At 39.5% G+C, this 26,881-nt stretch overlaps 2 protein-coding genes, 1 long non-coding RNA gene, 3 other non-coding genes and 6 pseudogenes across 8 annotated transcripts; 7 read left to right on the forward strand and 5 right to left on the reverse strand.

Annotated features, from left to right (window-relative positions):
- Positions 1–1,197: 1,197 nt before the first annotated feature.
- Positions 1,198–2,546, reverse strand: LOC147923804 (uncharacterized; annotated as a pseudogene).
- A 270-nt stretch (positions 2,547–2,816) lies between these two features.
- Positions 2,817–6,871, forward strand: LOC147923805 (putative methyltransferase PMT24). The gene is made up of 10 exons (XM_087495300.1): positions 2,817–2,963; positions 3,063–3,153; positions 3,689–4,636; positions 4,761–4,910; positions 5,001–5,271; positions 5,351–5,461; positions 5,556–5,730; positions 5,808–6,077; positions 6,168–6,362; positions 6,455–6,871. The coding sequence occupies exons 4-10, from the start codon at positions 4,827–4,829 to the stop codon at positions 6,681–6,683; spliced, it is 1,335 nt and encodes a 444-aa protein (XP_087351426.1). The 5' UTR covers positions 2,817–2,963; positions 3,063–3,153; positions 3,689–4,636; positions 4,761–4,826; the 3' UTR covers positions 6,684–6,871.
- LOC147923806 (putative methyltransferase PMT24 pseudogene) lies at positions 3,729–4,824 on the forward strand (annotated as a pseudogene).
- A 1,216-nt stretch (positions 6,872–8,087) lies between the features above and the next one.
- On the reverse strand, positions 8,088–8,176 carry LOC147923807 (small nucleolar RNA snoR4a). The gene has a single exon (XR_015588024.1). It is a non-coding gene; the product is annotated as a small nucleolar RNA snoR4a (small nucleolar RNA).
- Positions 8,177–8,919: 743 nt separating this feature from the next.
- LOC147923808 (small nucleolar RNA snoR4a) lies at positions 8,920–9,006 on the reverse strand. The gene has a single exon (XR_015588017.1). It is a non-coding gene; the product is annotated as a small nucleolar RNA snoR4a (small nucleolar RNA).
- A 41-nt stretch (positions 9,007–9,047) lies between these two features.
- Positions 9,048–9,143, reverse strand: LOC147923809 (small nucleolar RNA U31b; annotated as a pseudogene).
- Positions 9,144–9,347: 204 nt separating this feature from the next.
- On the reverse strand, positions 9,348–9,437 carry LOC147923810 (small nucleolar RNA U31b). The gene has a single exon (XR_015588010.1). It is a non-coding gene; the product is annotated as a small nucleolar RNA U31b (small nucleolar RNA).
- Positions 9,438–10,271: 834 nt separating this feature from the next.
- LOC147923811 (auxin-responsive protein SAUR61 pseudogene) lies at positions 10,272–10,808 on the forward strand (annotated as a pseudogene).
- Positions 10,809–11,422: 614 nt separating this feature from the next.
- On the forward strand, positions 11,423–12,582 carry LOC104757283 (uncharacterized). Its single transcript, XR_015585928.1, has 3 exons — positions 11,423–11,726; positions 11,825–12,011; positions 12,123–12,582. It is a non-coding gene; the product is annotated as an uncharacterized LOC104757283 (long non-coding RNA).
- Positions 12,583–16,731: 4,149 nt separating this feature from the next.
- LOC147923812 (uncharacterized) lies at positions 16,732–18,556 on the forward strand. The gene is given in 4 exon segments (XM_087494256.1): positions 16,732–17,456; positions 17,628–17,775; positions 17,778–17,947; positions 18,048–18,556. Coding segments are annotated over 4 exon segments (822 nt in total). The 5' UTR covers positions 16,732–17,180; the 3' UTR covers positions 18,276–18,556.
- Positions 18,557–19,805: 1,249 nt separating this feature from the next.
- Positions 19,806–20,401, forward strand: LOC147923813 (auxin-responsive protein SAUR67 pseudogene; annotated as a pseudogene). The gene has a single exon (XR_015587519.1). The product of XR_015587519.1 is annotated as an auxin-responsive protein SAUR67 pseudogene (transcript).
- Positions 20,402–25,560: 5,159 nt separating this feature from the next.
- On the forward strand, positions 25,561–26,357 carry LOC147923814 (auxin-responsive protein SAUR63 pseudogene; annotated as a pseudogene). The gene is made up of 2 exons (XR_015586262.1): positions 25,561–25,672; positions 25,781–26,357. The product of XR_015586262.1 is annotated as an auxin-responsive protein SAUR63 pseudogene (transcript).
- Positions 26,358–26,881: the final 524 nt, after the last annotated feature.

The following is a 26,881-nucleotide window of genomic DNA, read 5'->3' on the forward strand; positions in this document are numbered from 1 at the left end:
ACTCTACTAACCAGCTCGTGGATTAGAATTTCTGTTGATAAGACATAACCATGTGAGTGTGAGTATAAATCTTATACAGAAACATTTAGAAACAATGATTTGTACAATAAGTGAATGAGAGATATAGAACTTGTAGGCCTTTTGATGTTCTCAAAGAAATAAAACCCCCCTAAACCTGCAGTTTTCAATGGATTCCTAGGTTCCTTTCAGGGGACTAGTGTTCAGATATGTAGAGAATAATTAGGAAAACTAAAACGTCTGAAACCAATATTAATGCACACACGTCTAGAGAAGTTAAACTTGCATAAATTTCAGTGGTAAAGGTAATGTCTGAAAAGATTTATAGATTGAAAGTTTCAAGTTTATTCCTGTAGATTTCTAAGGTTCTTGACTTTTTTTCATAAGAAAAAGTATGTCTTGATAGATGTTGTAGATACTGTCTTATAGTTTATTCATCAAGTTAATCTTTTGAACTATATTAGTAGTGTTTGTTATTCTTGTGGTTGCAGAGAACCATTGTAAAGCTCATCTAGCACTAGATATTGGCATTGTAAGAGCCTTTTCTATGTCTCCATTCAATATTCTCAATCAATTTGTTGAGATAGCAAAACCAAATTTAGAGGCAAGGTGATTGGTCCACCAACTCTTCCTTACAGGTGTTTAAGAGCTCTTGAAAAAACAGAGTTGCTCAGGTAACTTCTCGGAAAAGCAAAGCGTTCTTTATCTCTATAGCAATTAAGCTGGGAGCAGAAGTATATGATATTTGGAATATGTAACTGGAGAATCTGAATAGCTTTTCTTGGACTTCAAAGGGGTTTACATTGGCATTTGGATGAATGCTACTGTAATATCAAAGTCTCAACAGGTTGTTATTGGAGTATCTGGAGTTGCTCCTGTTTGTATCAGAATCTTTATATAATTTTATAGTAACTTCTCATCTTAAACAAAACAAGAGCACACAAACCTGTACGAGAATCTTTTCTATTGATGAATTGAAAAGAAGAATGCAAGACATTTTTGCAAATAATATAGACAGAAGTATTCTCAAAAACTTTGTCATATTTATGCGAAAAGATAGACACGTCACATGTTCAAAATTACGCCTTATATATATATATATATAGATTGCAGCGAGAACAATCACACAAATTAAACAAAACACTGTACTCCGACACAATTATACTTCTTCTTCTTTTGGTATATATGTTTGTCTCTGTCTTAAATAATCACATACTTGTTAAGCTTTGACGGCTCTGATTAATACTCTCAGCGGATCCACCATGCTTTGTTATCAGAGAAACTTGCAGGCAGGGAGGGAGTGCTCAAAGCTTTTGCCTCTGCTGCTTTTTTCTCCTTGAATCTTCTTCTTCATCACTCCATGACGTTTTGTTATTTTCCAAGACAGAGTTGGTTTCACCATTGTAGTCGCTTCTTGACCACAAACTGAACATGTTCAAGCAGTCAAGTTCATCTCGCATGAATGTGTAGCCAAGCTGTTCCAGTTCTTTATAATAGTTCAGATGATGGTCAAAGAAAACTGTTGCTACCATCTGACAAAGACACACAGAAACAACATAATATTAGAACCTGAAAACAAATCAACTTGGTGCACAAGAAATATAAAAAAAAATTGAGATCTTGTTTACTTACTTGATTTAGAGCTAAGCGAGCAGCTATCCTCTGCCTTGCAATGTGTTCTCTTCGATGATCGATGTGCCTCTTCTCATGAATTTTATGTTGTGCCTTTGCGATCAAGTTTTTCAAATCAATCCTCCCATCATCAGGCTTCGCCGTAATTCCGGTTTAGTAGTAACCTTTGGTGTAATTGCTCTCGCATCCACCGGTTTAGCAACCTTTGGTGTAATTGCTCTCGCATCGACCGGTTTAGTGACTTTTGGGAGTGTCTCTTGCTTTGACTCGGACTCTGTTTTGTGAAGAAGACTCGGTGTCAACTTCCTAATAGATTTCGCCTGAAGAAGAAGATTTCAGAAAAAGTAAAAAACGTAAGCAAATTAATTAACAAATAAAAATCAATCTAATTAACAAAAACAAAACACATCAGTCAGTCAAGCTTTTTTACCCTAAATTTAGAAAACAAAACAACTGTCGAAACTAGGGTTTGACCTAGACGAGTGAGATACCTTAGTAGATGAGTCGACTTCGTCGGTCTTCTTTTGTCTCTTCACCGATGGAGTTCCTTCGTCGGAAAGTTGTTGACGTTTCTTCGGAGCGGCTACAACGTCGCACTTTTCCTTGCCATATCTCCCCGATCGAGTCAGAATTCGTGGGTCATCTGGCTTAGGGTTTATAGGTAGCGACGATGAGATATCGAGTAAATTGAATCTGACACCTTTGCTTTTAAATCTCTCTTCTTTTGGAAATAAATTGAAAGCAGTCGAGGACGTAGCAATCTCCATTGTTGGCTAACGCACAGAGTAAAGGGAAAAAAATAAACGAAGGCGATGGAATTTGAAGATGATGAGACGAAAGATAAGGAAATAATCTGACACAAAATCTAAAAGAGAGAGAGAGTAGAGAGAGAAGCAAATTTGTGGAGTCTTTGGGACCAAGTTACCTCTATAACCAGGTTTTATATAGTCTTTCTCACTCCTTACCTCTGCTGCTTCGTTCTCTAATATGAGAAAAAGTGGGCCTAATGGGCCTTGTCCGAGTTTTTTCACAAGCTTTAGCTGTTTGCCATCAAGTAAACGATGTCGTTTTATGTGCGAACTAATTAAAAAAAAAAAAAAAAAAAAAAAAGTCTTTCATCTGTCCTCGAGTCTTCTTCTTATTATGTATAGCTGCTACATGTCGGTGACCGACGACGCGGGGTTAAGTGAATAAATAAACAAACGAACGCTGTTGCAAAGTTAATTAATTTTTGGTGTGAAATCAGAAATCAGATCCCACTTTCTGGTAATTTAACACCGTCCGTAACTGTGGAGAGTGGAGAGCAACTAATAGTAAGAATTGCTCACTCACCACTTGCTCTTGAGTTATATATATATACATAAACTTGTGGGATCATCATTGTATCTTACTCTCGTTCTTTCTTCTACTAGATCCGGATCTGGAACTTTCTTTACTCTGTCTCTCTCTCTGTTCACAAAGTTTCAATCTTTCGGAGATCTCAGCCAACCCTTTTCTTCTCTGGTTAGTTTCTCTCTCTCTGTTTCTCTTTGAGATGTTCTTGCTTCTGGGTATCTCTCTGCAAATGCAAGATTCCTAAGTGATCCGAAAGCTTTTCTCTTTGTTAGTTTTATACGTCTTACTGATGTGTATGCTCTTGATTTTGCTTTTATATATTGTGATTTGGATTTTGACATGTTTGATTTGGGTTTTACTTTGTTATGGATTTTGCTGACTTGGTTCAGTTACTATTTTTAGATCTGCAATTGTTTACATCTGCTTCAGCATAGAAATTGGACTTAACCCGTCAAACTAATCTCAAAGAAACAAGCTCAAGTATGAGACTAGTCTTAGTCAATAGTGTGTTAGATGGTTTGATGTCCATTGTGTACGAATCCAGTATCATTTGAGATCTTCCCTTGTTCTCTTATTGCGATGGAATACTTGTTATTTATTTTGTTACTAGTCCGAGTTGCTAAACAGTTAAAAACCAAACCTTTAGATAGTCTTTCCGATCACAAATCTCATTGTACTCTCTTCTTGATTGGTTGTGTTGCAGGTGCATGTGACTAGGGGTCGTGTGCTGTGGGTTTAGGAACATGGCAATGGGGAGATATTCTCGTGTAGACGGGAAGAAGTCATCGGGATATGGCTTAACCATTACCATTGTTTTGATTGTTTCTCTTTGTTTGGTTGGTGCTTGGATGTTCATGTCTTCATGGTCTGCCCCAACTGAGTCTATTGACTTCTCTTCAAGCGAGACTTCCAAAGATGTAGAAACCACTACTAAGAGTGATTTCAAAAGTGAAGAAGTTGATCGAGGTTCCAAGAGTTTTTCGGATGAAAAGAACGAGGAACCTGAGGTCGTCACGGAGAGCAACGAAGAGAAGCCTGATCCTGAGAAATCTGGTGAGGAGACCTCTGGTGAGAAAACGGAGTCAGTTGAGGAAAAAAAGGAATTTGATGACAAAAATGGTGATGGGGATAGAAAAGATGGACAGGGTGAGAAAGATACGGAATCAGAAAGTGATGAAGCCAAGCAAAAAGAGAAAACACAACTAGAAGAGAGCTCGGAGGAAAACAAATCTGGGGAGAGTAATAATGGAACAGAAGAGAGTGCTGGTGAATCTGAAGAAAACACCGAGAAGAAGTCAGAAGGTGAAACTGAAGAGAACACTGAGAAGAGTAAGGATGTTTTCCCAGCTGGTGACCAGGCTGAAATCACAAAGGAGTCAAGCACTGGAAGTGGGGCTTGGTCAACCCAGTTGGTTGAATCGCAGAACGAGAAGAAAGCACAAGTGTCTTCAATTAAATGGAAAGTCTGCAACGTGACAGCTGGACCAGACTACATCCCTTGCCTCGACAATTGGCAAGCTATCAGAAAGCTTCATTCAACAAAGCATTATGAACATCGTGAGAGGCATTGTCCCGAGGAAGCTCCACGCTGCCTTGTGGCTCTTCCGAAGGGTATAAGCGATCCATCAAGTGGCCTAAGAGCAGAGAAAAGGTATAAAAAAAAAAATCAATATACATAATTACATATTAGAAAGACAAAACCCTGCTTGTGCTCCTTTATGTTTTTTATTTGTGTGAATGATATCTATTAATTACTCTGTTTTGTGTTGTCACAGATCTGGTACACCAATATCCCTCACACCAAGCTCGCAGAAGTCAAGGGACATCAAAACTGGGTGAAGATGAGTGGTGAATACTTAACATTCCCTGGTGGAGGTACTCAGTTCAAGAATGGTGCTCTTCACTACATTGATTTCCTCCAAGAGGTACAACTTACTATTGATTTATCTTTCATTGATTGTGTACACAACTTTCACATTCAACTACTGACGTTATTATATAATATGTTTTTGCAGTCATATCCTGATATTGCGTGGGGAAATAGGACCCGTGTTATATTAGATGTTGGGTGTGGGGTTGCTAGCTTCGGGGGATATCTTTTTGACAGAGATGTACTTGCTTTGTCATTTGCACCCAAAGACGAACACGAGGCACAGGTGCAATTTGCTCTGGAACGTGGTATTCCTGCAATGTCAAATGTTATGGGAACCACGAGATTACCTTTTCCAGGGTCTGTTTTCGACCTTATCCATTGTGCTCGTTGTAGAGTCCCTTGGCATATCGAAGGTAAGAAGTTTCCCATATTGTAGTGTAATTCAGCTTTTCTTTTGTTTCATTGAATAACTTGTTGTCGTCTGAACTGAAGGTGGTAAACTACTTTTGGAACTGAATCGTGCGTTGAGGCCGGGAGGATTCTTTGTCTGGTCGGCGACTCCAGTCTACAGGAAGACCGAGGAAGATGTTGGCATATGGAAAGGTTGGGAAATTTGTTATCTCTTTTGTTTGGCCATGAATAGGGCTTTGGCAATTTTTGTTAACTAACTTGTGGGATGCTATTCTATGTTTTGTAGCTATGTCGAAGCTAACAAAGGCAATGTGCTGGAAACTGATGACAATTAAGAAAGATGAACTGAATGAAGTTGGTGCTGCCATTTACCAGAAGCCAATGTCGAATAAATGCTACAATGAAAGATCTCAAAATGAGCCACCTCTCTGCAAAGACTCCGATGATCAAAATGCCGCCTGGTAGTTTATCTGTTTCCCTTCTTATATCATTGATTATGCAATGCATTTCTTGATGCTAACATACTTGTTTGACGCAGGAATGTTCCACTTGAGGCATGTATGCACAAGGTAACAGAAGATTCATCAAAACGCGGAGCAGTTTGGCCTGAAAGTTGGCCTGAAAGAGTGGAGACTGTTCCTCAGTGGTTAGATTCTCAGAAAGGTGTATATGGAAAACCTGCACAAGAGGATTTCACAGCAGACCATGAACGCTGGAAGACTATTGTTTCAAAGTCATACCTCAACGGTATGGGAATTGATTGGTCTTACGTGAGAAATGTAATGGACATGAGAGCTGTCTATGGAGGGTAAGCAAAAGCTTATACAATCTTTCATCAAAACAAAACTGACTCTATTGATTGATTTCTAATGAAATCTCTTTCTCTTGTGGGTTTCAGTTTTGCTGCTGCATTGAAGGATCTGAAACTGTGGGTGATGAATGTAGTTCCTATCGACTCACCTGATACACTTCCGATTATATACGAACGTGGTTTGTTTGGAATCTATCATGATTGGTGTGAATCATTCAGCACTTACCCTCGGACTTACGACCTTCTCCACGCTGATCATCTTTTCTCTTCACTGAAAAAGAGGTATACATACATTTATTCATCCCCTTTGTCTATCCGATATATAATTTGTGATTGCAAATTCTGATGCTATGTTATAAACAAAATCACTTTAGGTGCAACTTGGTTGGGGTAATGGCTGAAGTAGACCGGATTCTTAGACCAGAAGGAACTTTTATAGTAAGGGATGACATGGAAACGATAGGAGAAATTGAGAAGATGGTGAAATCGATGAAATGGAATGTAAGAATGACACATTCCAAAGATGGAGAAGGATTGCTCTCTGTTCAGAAGTCATGGTGGCGTCCTACCGAGGCCGAGACAATCCAGGCGGCAATAGCTTGAGATCAAGGATACGGAGAAGAGTGTGAGTTAATATAGTTTTATGAGTAAGTTGTTTATCTTACGATCCAATTGATTGTTTCTTACATGTATTAGTCCAATATTTGTATTCCGTTTTTGCATTGAAGAAAGTTGTATACATTATACAAGACAATTGTCTCAAAAGTGTAATCTTATAATCAGCTTTTGCATTGGTCCTTAGCACCCACAAAAATCCTAATTCTAATTCTTGTGGCAAGCACTTTCCTCTGTAAGAGATGTAAGATGCAACCTTTCTGTGTGAAGAGTTTAAGTGGCATAAACATATTCGAATGCTTTTTGACACAATTACCAAATTTTAACATGCATAATCCAATGCTTCACATCCCAAACAAGCTAGAATCCACCTCCAAAATCCAATGAAACAAAAGACATGGATTACACTTCTTGCCATTGATTTGTTGAACTTGCTGTTTAGATATTCATTTGTATGTTAAAATTATAGAACCAATGATCCTAGATAAAGACTTTATACATCCAAACCAGGATTTTGTTTTTACAGCCTTAGCCTCCATACATTATGCATCACTTATTATGGATCCTCAAAGCTCCTTTAGCACACTTGCTTTGATCATTTTGGGATGGCTTTTACTTCGACATGTATGCCATGGCTCAATGCTTCTAACCCAAAATGAGGCAAGGGAAAAAAGACAATAGGTGATAAGAGATATTGAAAGGCAAGGGAAAGGAGACAATTGTGTTGAAGCGTGGCATGGAGAAGAGACACTAATGTGTCGGATCTTTTGGAACACTACAGAGTAAGGTCTTTCAAAGAGAACACAAAAGCATCACCCGAACGAGAATGTGTACATCGTCTTATTCAAACTTCATTGTCACGTTTATATTTCAGGTCAAAACAAAAGAGTGGAAGTAAACTCTTGTCATTATCTTTTAATATCAGCAGAAATGAAACCATACAAGTTATTGATACAAACAAGAGCAAACTCCAAATAGTCTAATAAACACTTGTTGCGACTTTGATATTCCAGTAGTAAATACCTTCAATGCTCTTCACTTTCTCTGACATGAACTTGTCAATAAAACACGGATCAATATGCTAAGTCGGCATCTCCACAAGGTATCATATAAAAACGACAGAGAGATGGTTCCAAAGATTATCACCACGGAAGCAACTTCAACACCAAGAGAACCAAGTCAGATAGCTTATGGTTATAAAGAAGCTAACAGTGTCACAAAGCCTGATTACACTTTCTGCCTAAGAAAAACGAAATGTCCAAACACATTTTTTTAATCAACTTTGGACATCAGATACCATAGGCAAATCATCACCAAACAATACAAAACACAAAGACAAAAATCAAAACTTTAGTTATAAAATTCACAAAATTGAAAACGCAAAGACTTTTAGGATCAGAGAATAAAGGCAAAGCAATCACTCTGCAAAAGCAGATCAGACTGGGTGTCACAAAACATTAATGCCATTTTTCATCATATAATGGTTACTCCATTAACCATTGCCCCCTTATAGCTCTGAAGCTTATCCTTATCCTCTGGCCGAGGACCCGACACATCTTCCATCTTTTGCTTCCCTTTGTCGCCAAAGAGTGGACACCGGAAAACATCAAGACAAAGACTGTGACACCTTCAACAATATCCATACAACCGCTCATACCGCAGAGTCACCGTCGTCTCCTCTTTACTATGGAAACTCTACTGAGGCATCAAAGACCAAAGGGCTTGAATTGAAACCATCAAGCAAAACCTTAACCCGACCATTATCAATATCAACCTCCTCTACCTCTCCCAAATCAGCCCCAACCAACCACCCTCTCCTCCTCAATCTTCCAGATCCGCGGCAGTACAAACAACAGTGCCATCATATCCTGCATCACTGGATTCATGCCTCTACCAATTAAGGTCTTAACATAACACTCAATCAAAGCCGAATTATCAAACCATGGAACCTTGATCTTAAGCTTCCCCTTGGACCCCGAAGAACTCCCATGCGTAACCTTGAAGACAACATTTTTATTAAATTAAATTAAAATTTTATTAAGAAAAGGCTCAACATAAAATAAATCTTATAAAATAAAATAAAAAAGAGTAGCTTCAAAATTGTAGCCTATACTCTTTCACTTAAATATACTATGGGCCGGGCCTATACTCTTCCCCTCATTCCTCCCTTCAAAGATCAAAACTTTGGATCAAATTCACAAAATTGAAAACACAAAGACTTTTAGGATCAGAGAATAATGGCAAATCAATCACTCCGCCGAAGCAGATCAGACTGGGTGTCACAAAACATTAATGCCATTTCATCATATCCCATTGCAGAAAAGATTAAGATAAAACGAAAGTGTTTTGAGAGAATCAGACAAAAAAAAAAAAGTCAATCACCATGTTACATTCCATCGTAATGGATGCAGATTAAGACTGGGGCGACATTTTCATATCATCACTTTCCCTCAAATCTGAGCTTAAAACAAAAGAAACACCAAAACTAATCTGAGCTAACGAAGAAACATATAGACACGAACAACACCTAATTCACTAACCAACCACAGCAACTAGAACATCCTATGAAGATAAACGAATCCGAGCTAACGAAGTAACATTTAGACACGAACAACACCTAATTAAAAAAAAACAGAGTGTGACTGTGTGAGAGAATCAGACCAAAATAGTCAATCATCATGCTACAACCATGGCAATGGATGCAAATTAAGACTGGGGCGACAATTCATTATCATCACTTTCCCTCAAATCTGAGCTAAACGAAGAAACACTATAGACACAAACAACACCTAATTCACCACACCAACACAACAACATAGAGTAACCAGGGTTTAGGGTTTATCAAGAAGAAGAAGAAATACAATAAGATTGACACAAGAGCCCCTAAACACAAACAAAGACATGATTCCAAGTTGAGTCTCTCTCTCTCTCTCTCTCTCTGTGTTTTTAAGCTATGAGGGAGAGGGTGTCAGCGACTGCGTTATATATAGAGACAGCAGTTTGATTTCAAGAAGTAGCTAAATAGGGCTTTCGGTTTCTTTTGGTTTACCTTAATTAAAACCGGTATTCCAAATTTTCTCAAGGTTTAATTTTAGCTTCTCTGAGAGCGTGAGCGGGTTTAATATTTTTTGGCTTCACTCATTTACAAAAGAATGTAACAATGTCATAAACCACTGAAACTTCCTGCAGACATCAAAGGACCTACAAAGTTCTACATCTTTCATTCACTAACACATGTCTTTGTGTTTTGATTGAATTTGTGATACTATTATTGTATACGACTCGTACGTACCCACATCCACATGGTCATATCTTTTCAGGAGAGGTTTCTAATCCATAATTTTGGTGAGGAGACAAGATTGGTTACTAACTTTTTGGGACGGGACCCCTTATGATCACATACAACAAAGACAGAGGCATGTTATTCTGTCTAGTATGGTTACTCTTAATCTTATCTTCTCCTTTATATATATAATCAAACAAGCCTATTCGATTCTTCATCAACCAAAACTTGCATTCAAAGAGTTCTACAACACATCTTACAAGTCTCTTTTACTTTCCAATCTGAAAACAAAACAAAAAAAAACTCTTCCCTGAAAATAATGATGAACGCAAAGAAGCTCTTGAAGATGGCAGAGAAATGGCAACAGAGAACAGCTTTAAGCAGGAAAAGAATCTCATTTCAGAGATCAACTTCTATTACAACTAGCAGATCAACCGCTGCAGAGAAAGGCTGTTTTGTGGTTTACACATCCGATAAAATCCGCTTTGCGTTTCCAATAAGTTACCTGAGCAACTCTGTTTTCCAAGAGCTCTTGAAGATATCTGAAGAAGAGTTTGGTCTCTCCACCGGTGGACCAATCACCTTGCCATTCGATTAGGATTTCTTGGAGTATCTCATCAAATTGATCCAACGAAGAATGGATGGAGATACAGAAAAGGCTCTGTTAATGTCATTCTCTAGTGCTCGATGCTCTTTACCATGCTCTTTTCAACAACAAGAACAATTGCCTGTATTTTAGAGAATTAGAGTGTAGCTGTTTCTGTATTTGTAAAGATTCCACTTATATCAGATTAGACAGATTATTTTAGAAATACAAACAGTTTAATCTATTTCTTCCTCTCTTTTACACTGTCTCATCAAAATCAACTTTTACTGTAAAGTGAGATAACGTTGATATCACTTGTTGACAGTTTACCCAAAACTGTTTTGCTCTAAATCTTGAAGTCATAAACTAGAAGTACTACAAGACATGAGAAGTTTGTATAAGGTCTAAGCTTAACCTAAGGAAATGTGAAATTGCAGCAGGAATACTTGATTCACTATCTATTTTTTCTTGGAAAGAAAATCAAAGGACCTACATGGCTCTCATTTGTATCTCTCTATCTGATCATTAATTCTAATCAGATTTGTTGTCCTGTTGATAAGTACAAGAAATCTAAAAAAAGTTGGGACTCACATTTTTGATTTAGCTGATGGAACCAACCTGGGACCCTTATCTTAACAAATAAAGCTATATAGAGTTTGGTATTTTTGGCTTCTCTTGTTAATATAACGTCTCAGTACCTAAACCTTATCATATTAATGTCCATATATATAGGATTCATACCCACATGATCATGTCTTCTCACCATAAAATTGTATAGTCCACAAGTTAATTTCGAGACATAACTGATTACCAACTTGGGAGACCCTTATTGATCACATAGAGTACAGACATAAGCATGTGGTGTGTCTAGTTAGGTTACTCAGGAGCTTGCTACAAAGCCTATCTATTAGTTTCTCCTTCTATATAGAAACATAAGCAACTCTGTTTTTCAAGAGCTCTTGAACATCTCTGAAGAAGAGTTTGGCCTCACAACCGGTGGACCAATCACCGTGCCGTTCGATTCAGTTTTCATAGAGTATCTCATCAAACTGATACAAGGAAGAATCGATGGAGATACTGAAAAGGCTCTGTTAACATCAATCTCTAGTGCTACATGTTCTTCACAACGCGCTTTGCAACTACAAGAACGGAGTCAGCAACTGTTTGTATTTTATAGTATTTGTGAATATGGTTGCAGTTAGATTACACTGAAATACAAAACATACACAATTAATTACTCTCTTTATATTGTTTTTGCAGAACTCTTAACACAAACCTATTGGACTCTTGATCAACCATAACTTGCATTTTAAAGAGTTTCTAAAATACAACTTACAAATCACTTTGCCCACAAAATATGCTAATCAAGATGGCCAAGATGGCAACGTAGAGCAGCTCTCAACAGAGAAAGAATCTCTCATTTCAGACATCAGAGTCTTCTACTAAAGTAAGCTCAACCTCTACAAAGAATCTCATTTAAGAAATCACTTTCGCTTTCCGATCTATTTGCCCACAAATGTTGCTCCCCAAACATAAGCCTACTTGACATCAACCACAGAGATCCGAAAACGACAGACAACAGAGTGAAAGCCTAGCAATCAGAGGAAGAAGCAACCAACATGATCCGAAAAAAGCGATTCTGAGACAAAGAAATCTAATCACCAACCCATACAGAGGGGAACTCGAGAATTGAGAACAAGAACATCAACCAAGGTTGAAACAGAGTTCCAAAATCCTCGCCCATGACCAACGCCTCAAGAATCCAATTCGAAACAGAATCGGCAATAAACCCTCAAGAATCTAGGTCAAAACCACCGCCAAGAACGAAACTGCCGATCCTAGCCAGCTCGCTTCCACCTATTGGGATATGTATATTGTATATTGTCTAATATTCTCTAGATAAGGTTTAGGAAGATTTACATATTAGTATATCTTGGTCCCCAAGTTTAGATATTCTAGTTCTCTTTGTATAAATACATGATGTAAAGGTTGGAGATCAATAACACAAACATTATATTTTTTGGCCGATTCTAGTTTTAACATGGTATCAGAGCAAAAAGCTTGAAAGATCTTTTGTCTCTCTGTTTTGTTTCTTGTCTCTCTGTTTTCTCTCTTCTTGTTCTCCGTTCGTTTTGTTCCTTTTTTTTTTTTTTTTTTCCGTTTGTCACTTTGATCGGTTGATCAATATTTTTGATGGGTGAAGAAAAAGCTATCATGACTAAGGTTTCAGACTCTAACACGGTCTCGCCTTATGCATTGTCTTCGTCTGATAACCCCGGTTCCATGATCTCCTCTGTTGTGTTGAGTGGAGATAATTACTCGGAGTGGGCCACCAAGATGTTTAATGCTCTTCGTGCTAAGAGAAAAACTGGGTTTATTGATGGATCCATTAAGAAACCTACAGCAGTTGGTTCGGAGTTGGAGTCTTGGACCAGTGTGAACTCGATGATTATCGGTTGGTTGCGCACCTCAATCTCTCCTCGTGTTCGTGGTTATGCAACAGTTGCTCATGCTACAAGTCCCCACGCCTCATCCTTCCCTAATTTCACACCTGAACAATGGCAAGCAATCAGTAAGATGGCTTCAGAGAAAACAAGTAATCACATAGATAAGCTTTCTGGTAAGATTCATGAGGATTTGATTTTAGATACTGGAGCTTCTCATCATATGACCGGAAATCTTAAGTTGTTAGTCAACGTGACATCCATACCGTCTTGCTCTGTGGGATTTGCGGATGGAAGTAAAACTGTATCTGAAAACATGGGAGAGTTTCGTGTTTCAGATCATCTCACTCTCGCCAATGTTTTATATGTGCCAGATTTAAATTGTTCTCTTATCTCTGTTTCAAAGCTGCTTAAGCAGACTGGTGGTGTGGCATTGTTTACTGATACGTTATGTGTTGTGCAGGACCGTTTCTCGAAGACTCTGATTGGAGCCGGGGTAGAACGTGATGGGGTTTATCTTCTTCAAGATGTTGCAGCTGTGCGGGTTAATAAGGTTGGAGTGCAGTGCGACTCAACTTTGTGGCATCGTCGGCTTGGACATCCTGCTTTTTCAGTTCTTTCTACTTTACCTATTGGTTTTGATGTTTCAAACTCAGCTAGTCCTAGTCCATGTGACGTGTGTTTTAGGGCTAAGCAAACAAGAGAAGTTTTTTATGATAGTTCAAATAAAGCAATGGATTGTTTTTCACTTATTCATGTTGACGTTTGGGGTCCTTATCGTGTTTCTGCTTCGTCTGGAGCTGTTTATTTTTTGACTATTGTAGACGATTTTTCTAGAGCGGTGTGGACACACCTTCTATTAGAGAAATCTGAAGTTCGTCAAGTTTTACAGAATTTTTGTGCTTATACCGAGCGACAGTTTGATAAGCCGGTTCGGATGGTTCGGAGTGATAACGGAACAGAGTTCATGTGTCTTGCCTCGTTTTTCCAAAGCAAAGGAATTATTCATCAAACATCGTGTGTAGATACCCCACAACAAAATGGTCGCGTTGAAAGGAAACATCGGCACATCTTGAATGTTGCTCGGTCACTTTTGTTTCAGGCTGGTCTTCCGGTGTCGTTTTGGGGAGAAGCAGTTTTGATGGCTACATACTTAATAAATAGGACGCCAACAAAGGTTCTTCAAGATCGCACTCCGTATGAACTCCTTCATGGGAAGAAACCCGTTTATGATCATATTAAGGTGTTTGGGTCTTCCTGTTATACTCATAAACGTTCTCGAGATAAAGACAAATTTGGAGAAAGAAGTCGTCATTGCATTTTTGTGGGTTACCCCTTCGGGAAGAAAGGGTGGAAGGTGTACGATCTTGAGACTGCAAAGTTTTCCGTCTCTCGTGATGTTATTTTCCAAGAGAATGAATTTCCATTTCTCACCAAGTCTACTTTGCACGACCAGCCTGTTTCCTCTCCCAGTGCGACGATTGATGATGACTGGCTGGTTCATTTAGAACCCACGCATGAGGAAAGGGGGAGTCCCGCGTCGTCTTCTGATCGGTCCGAAGAACGTGAGTCGGGTGGTTTGCCTACTTCACAAGATCATGTTGTGCCTACTTCTGCTGAAACAGTTGCTACACCTACTGTCCTAAATCCCGTTGTTGATAGTGCTAGCGGTCAGTCTAACGTTGAGTTGGGACAGGGAAAGCGTCAAAAGTTACCATCTGTTAAATTAAAAGATTATGTGACTTACTCCGCACGTTGCAATGTTGAAGACACCCATCACGTTTCTCCCGACTTCTCTTCAGTTTCTTCGTCAACGGTTCAAGGTACACACACTCCCTATCCTCTCACAAATTACATATCTGATGAAAATTTTTCTCCGTCTCATCGTGCATTTCTAGCGGCTGTCGTTAGTGGAGTTGAACCGACATCGTTTAAACAGGCCATGCAAGATCCTCGTTGGACTAACGCGTGTGGTACAGAGATCAATGCGATGGAAGAAAACCATACTTGGGATGTCGTTGATTTGCCTCCTGGCAAAGTGGCCATTGATAACAAATGGGTTTTCAAGATAAAGTATCATTCTGATGGCTCGCTCGAATGGTATAAAGCTCGTTTAGTTGCTTGTGGCAACCGTCAAGTCGAAGGGGAGGATTATAATGAGACATTTGCTCTGGTCGTTAAAATGACCACCATACGAAGTTTACTACGCATTGTTTCTGCCAGGAATTGGGAAGCTCATCAGATGGATGTTCATAATGCGTTTTTACATGGTGATTTGGAAGAGGAAGTGTATATGAAGTTACCAGTTGGTTTTCGTCACTCTGCTCCAAATAAAGTGTGTCGTCTCCGTAAGTCTTTGTATGGACTTAAGCAGGCTCCTAGGTGCTGGTTTGCAAAGCTTACCTCTGCTTTGACAAGATTTGGTTTTGTTCAGTCTTATGAAGATTATTCTCTGTTTACGTATTCCAAGGGTGAGGTAGAGCTTCGGGTTCTCATATATGTTGATGATTTATTAGTTTGTGGTAATCATTCCCATATGCTTAAACGGTTTAAGGAATATTTGGGAAAGTGTTTTCACATGAAAGATTTGGGTAAGGCGAAGTATTTTAACACCACCCTTCAACTGAAACCCTAACCACCAAGACCTAATCACCACACCAGGATCTCTGCCTTCTTCACCTTCCTTCAACCGAGCTCACGAAGCACATCAGAGAAAAAGAAAAGGCATCACCAATTATGTTGGGAGTAAAGCTGGCCGAAACCGCAAGAGAAACAAAGCCGAACCATCGTCCTATAGAAAACCGACGCATGTCCGAGCCAAAAGACTGAAAAGCTAGCCGACGTTGCTAAGGGAGCCAACGGCGCTAGAAGAAAGCCGACCAACACCACTGACAAAGCTGGCCGTTGCCGGAGCCAAGATGGATTCTCGGAGAAGACAGAGGAAGAGAGAGAAGTATTAAAAATTTGTTAAATTAAAATTTTATTAAGAAAAGGCTCAACAAAAATAAATCTTATAATATAAAATAAAAAGAGTAGCTTAAAAATTGTAGCCTATAACATAAATATAATATGGGCCGGGCCTGCAGAAAGATAACTTGGTCCCAAAGTCTCCGTTATTGCTTATATATAAATCATCTTTTAGCTTAGGGTTTGTTTTCAGAAACTTTCCATATTTGATTCGTGTCATCATCAATGGAGATTGCTACAACATGCCCTTTGCAATTATTTCCGAAACAACAGAGAGTCAAAAGCAGAGGTGTGAGGTTCAATTTACTTGATGTCTCGTTGCTACCTACAAACGCTAAGCCACACGACGACACACGTGCGACGCTCCGAAGAACGAGAGTAAGAGAAACAGAGAGAGAGAGAGAGAGAGAGAGAGAGAGAGAGAGAGAGAGAGAGAGAGAGAGAGAGAGAGAGAGACTTAAAGAACTAACCAGAGAAGAAAAGGGTTGGCTGAGATCTCCGAAAGATTGAAACTTTGTGAACAGAGAGAGAGACAGAGTAAAGAAAGTTCCAGATCCGGATCTAGTAGAAGAAAGAACGAGAGTAAGATACAATGATGATCCCACAAGTTTATGTATATATATATAACTCAAGAGCAAGTGGTGAGTGAGCAATTCTTACTATTAGTTGCTCTCCACTCTCCACAGTTACGGACGGTGTTAAATTACCAGAAAGTGGGATCTGATTTCTGATTTCACACCAAAAATTAATTAACTTTGCAACAGCGTTCGTTTGTTTATTTATTCACTTAACCCCGCGTCGTCGGTCACCGACATGTAGCAGCTATACATAATAAGAAGAAGACTCGAGGACAGATGAAAGACTTTTTTTTTTTTTTTTTTTTTTTAATTAGTTCGCACATAAAACGACATCGTTTACTTGATGGCAAACAGCTAAAGCTTGTGAAAAAACTCGGACAAGGCCCATTAGGCCCACTTTTTCTCATATTAGAGAACGAAGCAGCAGAGGTAAGGAGTGAGAAAGACTATATAAAACCTGGTTATAGAGGTAACTTGGTCCCAAAGACTCCACAAATTTGCTTCTCTCTCTACTCTCTCTCTCTTTTAGATTTTGTGTCAGATTATTTCCTTATCTTTCGTCTCATCATCTTCAAATTCCATCGCCTTCGTTTATTTTTTTCCCTTTACTCTGTGCGTTAGCCAACAATGGAGATTGCTACGTCCTCGACTGCTTTCAATTTATTTCCAAAAGAAGAGAGATTTAAAAGCAAAGGTGTCAGATTCAATTTACTCGATATCTCATCGTCGCTACCTATAAACCCTAAGCCAGATGACCCACGAATTCTGACTCGATCGGGGAGATATGGCAAGGAAAAGTGCGACGTTGTAGCCGCTCCGAAGAAACGTCAACAACTTTCCGACGAAGGAACTCCATCGGTGAAGAGACAAAAGAAGACCGACGAAGTCGACTCATCTACTAAGGTATCTCACTCGTCTAGGTCAAACCCTAGTTTCGACAGTTGTTTTGTTTTCTAAATTTAGGGTAAAAAAGCTTGACTGACTGATGTGTTTTGTTTTTGTTAATTAGATTGATTTTTATTTGTTAATTAATTTGCTTACGTTTTTTACTTTTTCTGAAATCTTCTTCTTCAGGCGAAATCTATTAGGAAGTTGACACCGAGTCTTCTTCACAAAACAGAGTCCGAGTCAAAGCAAGAGACACTCCCAAAAGTCACTAAACCGGTCGATGCGAGAGCAATTACACCAAAGGTTGCTAAACCGGTGGATGCGAGAGCAATTACACCAAAGGTTACTACTAAACCGGAATTACGGCGAAGCCTGATGATGGGAGGATTGATTTGAAAAACTTGATCGCAAAGGCACAACATAAAATTCATGAGAAGAGGCACATCGATCATCGAAGAGAACACATTGCAAGGCAGAGGATAGCTGCTCGCTTAGCTCTAAATCAAGTAAGTAAACAAGATCTCAATTTTTTTTTATATTTCTTGTGCACCAAGTTGATTTGTTTTCAGGTTCTAATATTATGTTGTTTCTGTGTGTCTTTGTCAGATGGTAGCAACAGTTTTCTTTGACCATCATCTGAACTATTATAAAGAACTGGAACAGCTTGGCTACACATTCATGCGAGATGAACTTGACTGCTTGAACATGTTCAGTTTGTGGTCAAGAAGCGACTACAATGGTGAAACCAACTCTGTCTTGGAAAATAACAAAACGTCATGGAGTGATGAAGAAGAAGATTCAAGGAGAAAAAAGCAGCAGAGGCAAAAGCTTTGAGCACTCCCTCCCTGCCTGCAAGTTTCTCTGATAACAAAGCATGGTGGATCCGCTGAGAGTATTAATCAGAGCCGTCAAAGCTTAACAAGTATGTGATTATTTAAGACAGAGACAAACATATATACCAAAAGAAGAAGAAGTATAATTGTGTCGGAGTACAGTGTTTTGTTTAATTTGTGTGATTGTTCTCGCTGCAATCTATATATATATATATATAAGGCGTAATTTTGAACATGTGACGTGTCTATCTTTTCGCATAAATATGACAAAGTTTTTGAGAATACTTCTGTCTATATTATTTGCAAAAATGTCTTGCATTCTTCTTTTCAATTCATCAATAGAAAAGATTCTCGTACAGGTTTGTGTGCTCTTGTTTTGTTTAAGATGAGAAGTTACTATAAAATTATATAAAGATTCTGATACAAACAGGAGCAACTCCAGATACTCCAATAACAACCTGTTGAGACTTTGATATTACAGTAGCATTCATCCAAATGCCAATGTAAACCCCTTTGAAGTCCAAGAAAAGCTATTCAGATTCTCCAGTTACATATTCCAAATATCATATACTACTGCTCCCAGCTTAATTGCTATAGAGATAAAGAACGCTTTGCTTTTCCGAGAAGTTACCTGAGCAACTCTGTTTTTTCAAGAGCTCTTAAACACCTGTAAGGAAGAGTTGGTGGACCAATCACCTTGCCTCTAAATTTGGTTTTGCTATCTCAACAAATTGATTGAGAATATTGAATGGAGACATAGAAAAGGCTCTTACAATGCCAATATCTAGTGCTAGATGAGCTTTACAATGGTTCTCTGCAACCACAAGAATAACAAACACTACTAATATAGTTCAAAAGATTAACTTGATGAATAAACTATAAGACAGTATCTACAACATCTATCAAGACATACTTTTTCTTATGAAAAAAAGTCAAGAACCTTAGAAATCTACAGGAATAAACTTGAAACTTTCAATCTATAAATCTTTTCAGACATTACCTTTACCACTGAAATTTATGCAAGTTTAACTTCTCTAGACGTGTGTGCATTAATATTGGTTTCAGACGTTTTAGTTTTCCTAATTATTCTCTACATATCTGAACACTAGTCCCCTGAAAGGAACCTAGGAATCCATTGAAAACTGCAGGTTTAGGGGGGTTTTATTTCTTTGAGAACATCAAAAGGCCTACAAGTTCTATATCTCTCATTCACTTATTGTACAAATCATTGTTTCTAAATGTTTCTGTATAAGATTTATACTCACACTCACATGGTTATGTCTTATCAACAGAAATTCTAATCCACGAGCTGGTTAGTAGAGTATTGGTTACCAACTTTGTGACCCCTTATGATCACATAAAACAAAGACAGAAGCATGTGTTCTGTCTGTTTGGTTTCTCTAATCTATCTAAACTCCTAAAGTTTCTCCTTTATATATAGCCTAGCAAGCCTATTGGATTCTTCATCAACCATAACTTGCATTCAAAGAGTTATACAGCACACAGCACAACAACTCACAGATTTCTTTTCCTTACCGATCTTTTAGGAAACACACTTTGTCTTGAAAATGATGATGAACGCAAAGAAGCTTTTGAAGATGGCAAAGAAATGGCAACAGAGAGCAGCCTTAAGCAGGAAAAGAATCTCATTTCAGAGAGCAAATACTACTAGCAACTCAACTGCTGTAGAGAAGGGCTGTTTTGTGGCTTACACTGCAGATAAAGCACGCTTTGTTTTCCCAATAAGTTACCTTAGCAACTCTGTTTTTCAAGAACTCTTGAAGATCTCTGAAGAAGAGTTTGGCCTCTCTACCAGTGGACCAATCACGTTGCCGTTCGATGCGGTTTTCTTAAAGTATCTAATCAAATTGATCAAACGACGAATGGATGGAGATACGGAAAAGGCTCTGTTAATGTCAATCTCTAGTGCTAGATGTTCCTTACCATGCTCTTTTCAACAACAAGAACAATTGCTTGTATTTTAGAGAATTATACTGTAGCAATTTCTGTGTTTGTAAAGATTCTAATGTATTAGATCAGACAGCTAATTTTAGAAATACAAGCCATTGTATTTGTCTCTCTTTCAGACAGTCATTAAAATCTACTTTCGTTATAAACTAAGAAAAATGAGATAACTTCAACATCACATGTTGTGACAGCTTACTCCGAACTGTTCTGCTGTGAATCTTTTATTAGTATAGATATGATATGCTTCAATCTTTGTACTCCTTATCATATAAGTTGTAGCCTTATCTTAAGAATGTGATAAGCACAACCTCTTGTATAAATATGTTGGTCATGTGAATAATACAAACATCTTTTCCCAATTCTCTACATGGTATCAGAGCACTGATCTGAAAACCTAAATTCCTCTCTCTCGATCTCTTTTCTATTTCTCTCTTTCCTGCAATCTCTCTTTTTCTTTTCTGCAATGGCATCCGACACCTCCTCTACCTCTGTTGAATCCTCCCCTGTTTTCAACATCTCTGAACCGGCAAAAACATTGATCTCCCTCAACATGGCCAACATCACCAAACTCACGCCAAACAACTTCATCACTTGGCGTCTGCAAGTTCAATCTCTTCTTGAGGCTCATGATCTTCATGTCTTCATCACCAATGAAGACAACACGCCTGCTGCAACAATCACCACTGCTACCGCTGAAAACCAACCAAATCCACATCTTGCAGCCTGGAAACGTCAAGACAAGCTCCTTTTCAGTGCTGTTCTAGGTTCTCTCTCCCTCTCCGTCCAACCGATTGTTGCTCGTACTACAACAACACGGGATCTCTGGCAAACCCTCTCTAGCACTTACGGGAAATCCTCTCGTGGCCACATCCGACAAATCAAGGACCAACTCAAGGATGTTTCTAAAGGAAACAATTCAATTCATGACTATATGCGAGACATCATCAACAAGTCTGACAAACTTGCTCTCCTTGATGCTCCCCTTCCCCATGAAGATCTCCTTGACTACATAACATCTGGTCTCGGAGAAGAATACAGAGCAGTTGTCGAGATGGTTCAAGGTCATGATACGCCGATCTCAATCCCTGAACTTCATGAAAAACTTATCAACAGGGAGAATGCACTCAAGGTCTCTGGAAAAACAGAGTTCTCTGCTCCGGTGACTGCGAATGCCACTCAGTTCTCCTCTCGACAGTCTAATTCATCTTTGCGTGGTGGCTACAACCCTTCACGTGGTGGTTTCCGTCCATCTCGCCCGTACCTTGGGAAATGTCAAATCTGTGGAGTTCAAGGACATGGTGCTCGCAGATGTCCACAGTACAGCGCACCATCATCGACTCCTTCTTTCTCACCACACTACTCTGCTCCATATCGTTGTCCTGCACCTTGGGCTGCACCTCACCTGCCGCTTCCCACGCCTCAATGGCAACAACAACCTCAGGCTCATCACACGACAAGCTCACCTCACCCCGACCTCTCTCCGTGGCTTCTTGATAGTGCTGCGTCACACCACATTGCGAGTGATCTCTCCAATCTCTCTCTCCATGCTCCGTACACTGGTGGAGAAAACGTTATGGTTGGGAATGGATCGAATCTCCCCATAACTCACTCTGGTTTCATCTCCCTTCCCTCTTATTCCCGGAACCTTAAGCTTAACAATGTTTTATGTGTTCCTGCAATGAAGAAAAATTTGATCTCTGCCAACAAGCTTTGTCAAAATAACAATGTAATGATTCAACTGTGTCCCTTTACTTTTCAGGTGTAGGATCTACGCACGGGGACAACACTTCTCAGAGGCAAGGCCAATGAAGGTGTATATGAGTGGCCGATCACCGTCCCAAACACTGTTCCAACCTCTGTTTCTGCGTTCAGCTGCTCCAAAACAACACCATCCTCTTGGCACTCTAGATTAGGACACCCAAATTCTCAGACTTTTCATCATATGGTTTCTAAGTTTTCTTTACCTATTTCTGCTTCTTTGTCTTCTCATTTATTTTGCAACTCTTGTTCTAGTAATAAAAGCCATAAGTTACCTTTCTCTACTTCCTCTTTACACTCAAAAGCTCCTCTTGACATACTTTATTCTGATGTTTGGACATCACCTGTTGTCTCTGTAGATGGGTACAAATACTATGTTATATTTGTGGATCATTACACAAGATACACCTGGTTGTACCCTCTCAAACAAAAATCTCAGGTTGCTCAAATATTTCCAATCTTCAAGGCTCTTGTTGAGAACCGGTTCAAAACAAAAATCACAATGCTCTTCTCGGACAATGGGGGGGAGTTCCTTGCTCTTAAAGAGTTCTTGGCAACAAATGGAATTTCACATTTCACTTCTCCTCCTCACACTCCTGAGCACAATGGCATGGCTGAAAGAAAACATCGCCATATTGTTGAAACCGGTCTCTGGCTTCTCACCCATGCTTCCGTACCAAACACCTATTGGACTTATTCTTTTTCCACTGCTGTCTACCTTATAAACCGACTTACTACCCCAAATCTCTCTCATTCCTCTCCTTATCACTTACTCTTCGGAATCAAACCCAACTACCACAAGCTCTGTACCTTTGGCTGCCTGTGTTACCCTTGGATTTGACCGTACGGTCACAACAAGTTTAGTCCAAGATCAACTCCCTGTATTTTTCTAGGCTACTCTCTCACCCAAAGTGCTTATCTCTGCTTAGATGTGTCAACCTCTCGTGTTTATGTCTCTCGCCATGTTCAGTTCGTCGAAACAGTTTTCCCCTTTTCCTCACCAACAAACTCTCCTCTCCCTTCCTCTCCTGAACCATCTACGTCCGACTCTTTTTCTGCATCTATTGTCCCTACCTTTGATCGGTCACTCACGCTCCCTGATGCCTCGTCGTGTGATTCTTCAGTTCCGACTATTGATACACCATCGTTGGATTCATCGCCTGCTTCCTCCTCTGCATTTTCGGTTGCAGAGCACTCTGTTTTGGCTTCCTCTGGTCTTCCAATAACACTGCCTCCTCCTCAGAACAAACACATCATGCAGACTCGAGCCAAGGACAACATTCGGAAGCCAAATCCTCGCTATGGTCTCACTGCTGTCCTCAAAGAGATTGAACCGGTTAGTCATGTGCAAGCTCTTAAGGATGAGAAGTGGACAAAGGCCATTCATGCTGAAGCTGATGCTTTTAAGCGAAATGACACATTTGATCTTGTTGATCGCTCCCAAGCAAAGAACATTGTTGAGTCTAAATGGGTTTTCCATATTAAGCGCAACCCCGATGGCTCCATTGACAAGTACAAGGCCCGTCTGGTTGCCAAAGGCTTTCACCAAAGCCCTGGTCTCGACTACCATGACACGTTTAGTCCGGTTGTTAAGCATGCTACCATCCGTGCCGTCCTTGGTACTGCTGTTGGTGGAAATTGGCCTCTGCTCATGTTAGATGTAAACAATGCCTTCCTCCTAGGTCCTCTCAATGAAGAAGTGTACATGCTTCAGCCACCGGGTCTTGTTGATAAGGACAAACCTCATCACGTTTGTCGACTCAAAAGGGCGGTTTATGGCCTCAAGCAGGCACCGCGTGTGTGGTATAATGCACTTAAAGATATTTTGATTAGTCTCGGGTTTAAAAACTCGCATGCCGATGCTTCACTCTTTGTTCTTTGCACAGGGAGCTCCTACATCTATATCCTTGTCTATGTTGACGACATAGTCATCACTGGCTCCTCCATGACAGAACTCAAGCGGGTCACTGATCTCCTTGGCGTTCGGTTCTCTCTCAAAGATCTTGGTCAGCTGTCCTACTTCCTCGGTATGGAGGCTTACCGCACTGCTGCTGGTCTTCACCTCACACAGACCAAGTACATCACTGACTTGCTCCGCAAGACTCATATGGCGGAAGCAAAACCTGTCCCTACGCCCATGGTGTCTTCGCAGGTTCTCTCTTTGTCCTCTGGTGTTCCGTTGTCTGATGGAACTCAGTATCGTGCCACGGTTGGGAGTCTGCAGTACCTTCTTTTAACCCGACCTGACATTGCGTTTGCAGTAAATCGACTTTCTCAATTTATGCACAAACCTACGACTGTGCATTGGGAGGCTGTTAAGCGGTTATTACGGTACTTGGTTGGAACTCCGGATAAGGGAATCTTCTTCTCTGCTTCGACACCAACTACTCTTCATGCGTATTCCGATGCTGACTGGGCTGGCTGTCGTGATGATTACTTGTCTACCGGTGGTTACCTGGTGTATATTGGTCGCCAGCCAGTGTCTTGGTCGTCCAAGAAACAGAGTGGTGTTGCTCGCTCTTCGACTGAGGCGGAGTATCGAGCACTTACTGCGGCAGCTTCTGAGGTGAAATGGGTTGCTTCCTTAATGTCTGAGCTTGGTATTCAGTCCACTACAACACCGGTTCTGTTCTGCGATAACATTGGAGCCACTTACCTCTCTGCGAATCCAGTGTTTCACTCTCGCATGAAGCATTTGGCTCTTGACTATCATTTTGTTCGTGAGCAGGTTCAGGCCAAGCAACTTCGTGTCGCTCACATTAGTTCAGAAAACCGGCTGGCGGATGCACTCACTAAACCTCTGCCTCGTCTGCGTTTCGACACTCTTTGTCACAAGATTGGTCTCTGCAAGCGTCGTCCATCTTGCGGGGGCGTATTAGTATAGATATGATATGCTTTAATCTTTGTAGTCCTTATCATATAAGTTGTAGCCTTATCTTAAGAATGTGATAAGCACAACCTCTTGTATAAATATGTTGGTCATGTGAATAATACAAACATCTTTTCCCAATATTATTCTCTACATCTTTATCTTTATGTCATAAAAAGTGGTGCAGTAGTTAACAAATTTCATTCAAATCAATCCATCATTCAGTTGTACCTATCAATCTCGTAGAAGTAATGAGAAATTTTAGTATGGCCTAAGTTTAACCTCTCTGTCATAGAAATGAGCAAATTTAGTAGGAATAGTTGATTCGCTGGCCGGAAAATTGAAGGACCTACATGCTCTTCGTTTTTGCTTCACAAGCATATGTCTTTCTTTGCATCTATCTATATATCTCTGATCATTATTTATTCTAACCACATTTTTTGTCCTTGATTTCAGCAAACGATTTGTTGTCCATGAATAATAATAACTTGACCTATTATATTTGTGTCTCACATTTGATTTAGCTAATGGATCGACTAACCAACTTGGGACCCTTATGCTTACAAACAAAGGCGTACAGAAGCATGAGTTTGTAGCTGAAAAATTACATGTTCTCAACATCTCGTGTTTGAATATAAATATACCTCTTGCATTCTTCACAAATGTCTTAGTACCTAACTCTTGTCATATAGTATTTATACCCACATGATCATGTCTTCTCACAACAAGTTTTATAGTCCACACAAGTTGATTACAAACTTGGGACCCTTATAGAGAGGGAACATAAGCATGTGTTGTGTCTGGTAAGGTTGCTCATCAGAAACTTGTCGCAAAGCCAATCTTATATTCTTATCCTTCTATATAATGAAACAAGCCTATGATATTCTTCATCAATTATAACTTTCATTCAGGGAGCTTTACACAGAGAATTCACAAATCTTTTCTCCTTCATTCTCCATCTCGCATTCCAATCTAAATCGTTTCCCAGAAAATGATGATGATCACAAGGAAGCTAATCAAGATGGCAAAGAAATGGCAACAGAGAGCAGCCTTCAACAGGAAAAGAATCTCGCTTCAGAGGTCAAGTGCTACTACTAGTAGCTCAACAGTTGTAGAGAAGGGTTGTTTTGTGGTTTACACGGCAGATAAAATCCGCTTTGCTTTTCCTATAAGTTACCTGAGCAACTCTATTGTCCAAGAGCTCTTGAGAATATCTGAAGAAGAGTTTGGTCTGCCGACGGACGGACCAATCACATTGCCATTTGATTCGGTTTTCTTGGAGTATCTCATTAAACTGATCCAAAGATGTCAATCTTTGCATGGAGATACAGAAAAGGCTCTGTTAATGTCAATCTCTAATGCTAGATGCTCTTTGCAACCACAAGAACAACAAAGTATTCCTATTCAACAATTGCTTGTATTTTAGAGTGTTACTACTTCTTACATGTTTGTAAAGATTCTTATGAATTAGTTAGAGAGATTATTATTTTTTGCCTCTCTTCAAGATTGCCTCGCCAAAATTCAAAGTCAAATACCATTTTGAAAGAAAAATGAGCTACTTTCAATATCACATGTTGTGACAGTTTCATATAAATCTCTGAAATGTTCACACATGGATGAACTAAAAGACAAATGGTTCAACGAAGAAGAAGCTACAAGAGGTGAACTCAGACCCGAAACCTCCTTGACCACGTCAAGATATATCTTCTCTAGATCTTGGAGAGTATCTTCTTCACTTTGAGGACGCGTGAAGAATCGCCAATGGAGTACTCTCCGTTTCGATCGAGCTTCTTTGGAAGTTTAGGCAAAAGGTCTTTGACATCGGGAGTATGATTTTCCAGAACATTTTCGGTAGAAGAAGTGGATTCCTTTTCCTTGGATGGAGATAATTAGGGTTTTCGGAAATCTTATATACTACTATATATAAAAAATTAGCCTCTCTCCAACTTGACTCATCATCAATTCATCATCATCTCATATCTTTAATTTTTAAATTTCCTTTTTTTTTTTGT

This window comes from Camelina sativa, chromosome 17 (genome assembly GCF_030686135.1).
Source record: "Camelina sativa cultivar CO46 ecotype springtype chromosome 17, ASM3068613v1".
NCBI lineage: Eukaryota > Viridiplantae > Streptophyta > Magnoliopsida > Brassicales > Brassicaceae > Camelina > Camelina sativa.

Coding starts and splice junctions, on each gene's coding strand:
- LOC147923805 (XM_087495300.1), top strand. CDS start 4,827: ATGAGTGGTGAATACTTAACATTCCCTGGTGGAGGTACTCAGTTCAAG. Junction 6,078..6,167: donor ATGAGAGCTGTCTATGGAGG/GTAAGCAAAAGC, acceptor TGTGGGTTTCAG/TTTTGCTGCTGCATTGAAGG. Junction 6,363..6,454: donor TTCTCTTCACTGAAAAAGAG/GTATACATACAT, acceptor AAATCACTTTAG/GTGCAACTTGGTTGGGGTAA.